Source organism: Nanorana parkeri, unplaced genomic scaffold (assembly GCF_000935625.1).
Source record: "Nanorana parkeri isolate BGI_ZX_2015 unplaced genomic scaffold, ASM93562v1 scaffold114, whole genome shotgun sequence".
Lineage (NCBI taxonomy): Eukaryota > Metazoa > Chordata > Amphibia > Anura > Dicroglossidae > Nanorana > Nanorana parkeri.
In genome coordinates, this window is record NW_017306382.1 from 112506 (window position 1) to 113873 (window position 1368).

The window sequence follows — 1368 nt, forward strand, 5'->3', positions numbered from 1 at the left end:
TGACGAAGCCTCCAAATGCCTCGTGAAACACATTATCGCCAGTGAGACCGATTTACTGCAGTCGGTGGAACCAGATGTTGTAAAACCTCAGATGAATTCTTCCAAAATACCTAGCTGTTCTGCTTGCCTTAAGTTCTAATTTTCTCTATATTTTTTTTGGTCTTCTTTGGAACTGTTGTTAAATAAAAATCCAATAAAGCGTTGCGGTTGCAGTAACTGTTCGGAATGATGACTCATCTCTCATAGGAATTGTCACAGAATGGATCAAGGTCGTGTTTTGTCAGTTTTCAGGAGACAAAACACCTTTCACTAACTGAGTTCCAAGGTAATACGCCATAGCCAACAAATACAACTTTCAGAATAAAAGCTTTCTGGAGAGGTCCAATCATCAAAAAAAACCTTTAAGCGCCACCTTCAGGACATGGTTAGGAAGAGCAAAGTATAAAACAATATAGTGTTTAGAGATCATGTTGCACTGTAGAGTAAAAAATGTTTATATTTATCTATTTATTTATGTATTATTATTATTATTATTACAGGTATCTATACAGAACTCTCAATGTATGCAGCACTGTACATATTATTCACTCACATCAGTTCACATCATTCACCTGCCCGCAAGGAGCTTACAATCTAAGGTCCCTATGTCACACACATACATACAGGGCCAATTTTAGACAGGAGCCAATTGACCTACTAGCATGTCTTTGGAGTGTGGGAGGAAACTAGACGTGTGCGATTTGTTTCGTTCGGAAGCAAAATGCGGACAAATTTTCTGAAATTCGGACACATCCAAATTTCTGAATCCAGAAAGCCATGTGAATGTGTCCGAATCCGAATTTCCGTTTCTGAATTTCGGATCCCTTCCGAATTTCATTCAAAAACTAAACTGAATGGGACATGTGACTTTCCTGGCCAACCAGATGTGTTTTTTGGTTTAATGCATTCAAATGGGTCTGAATACGAATTTTCGTTTTGTATATGGGAGCCATATACAGTATATACATATAATACTAAAGCTGAGGCTCCTAGATCTGAATGGCATTCGGTATCCGAATTTCCGAATTGCATTCGGGGGGCTCCTGAATGCCTTTCGGGTCTGGGAGCCTCAGCTTTAGTAATATATGTATATGGCTCCCAGACCCGAATGGCATTCGGCATTCAAATTTCCAATATGCATTCAGGAGCCCCCGAATTTCCGGGTGAACGTCCCCTCCTTTGTCTGCCGGCGTCCATCACAAAGATGGCTGCCGGCAGGTATCACCTAGATGACTGCGCAGGCGTGATGACATCATCGACGTCACGCGCATGCAAGATGATGTTACGGTGGGGTGTCACCGGGTATCCACTCCGGATCATGCCTGGCCT

The 1368-nt window shown here is 41.8% G+C and overlaps 1 protein-coding gene across 1 annotated transcript in view; it reads left to right on the forward strand.

Annotated features, from left to right (window-relative positions):
• RAB38 (RAB38, member RAS oncogene family) overlaps positions 1–201 on the forward strand; it is a 49912-nt gene extending 49711 nt beyond the window's left edge. The window contains exon 4 of the mRNA XM_018553239.1: positions 2–201. Within this exon, the coding sequence (XP_018408741.1) occupies positions 2–139 (138 nt within the window). The 3' untranslated portion in view covers positions 140–201. The remainder of the gene's footprint in view (position 1) is intronic.
• Positions 202–1368: the final 1167 nt, after the last annotated feature.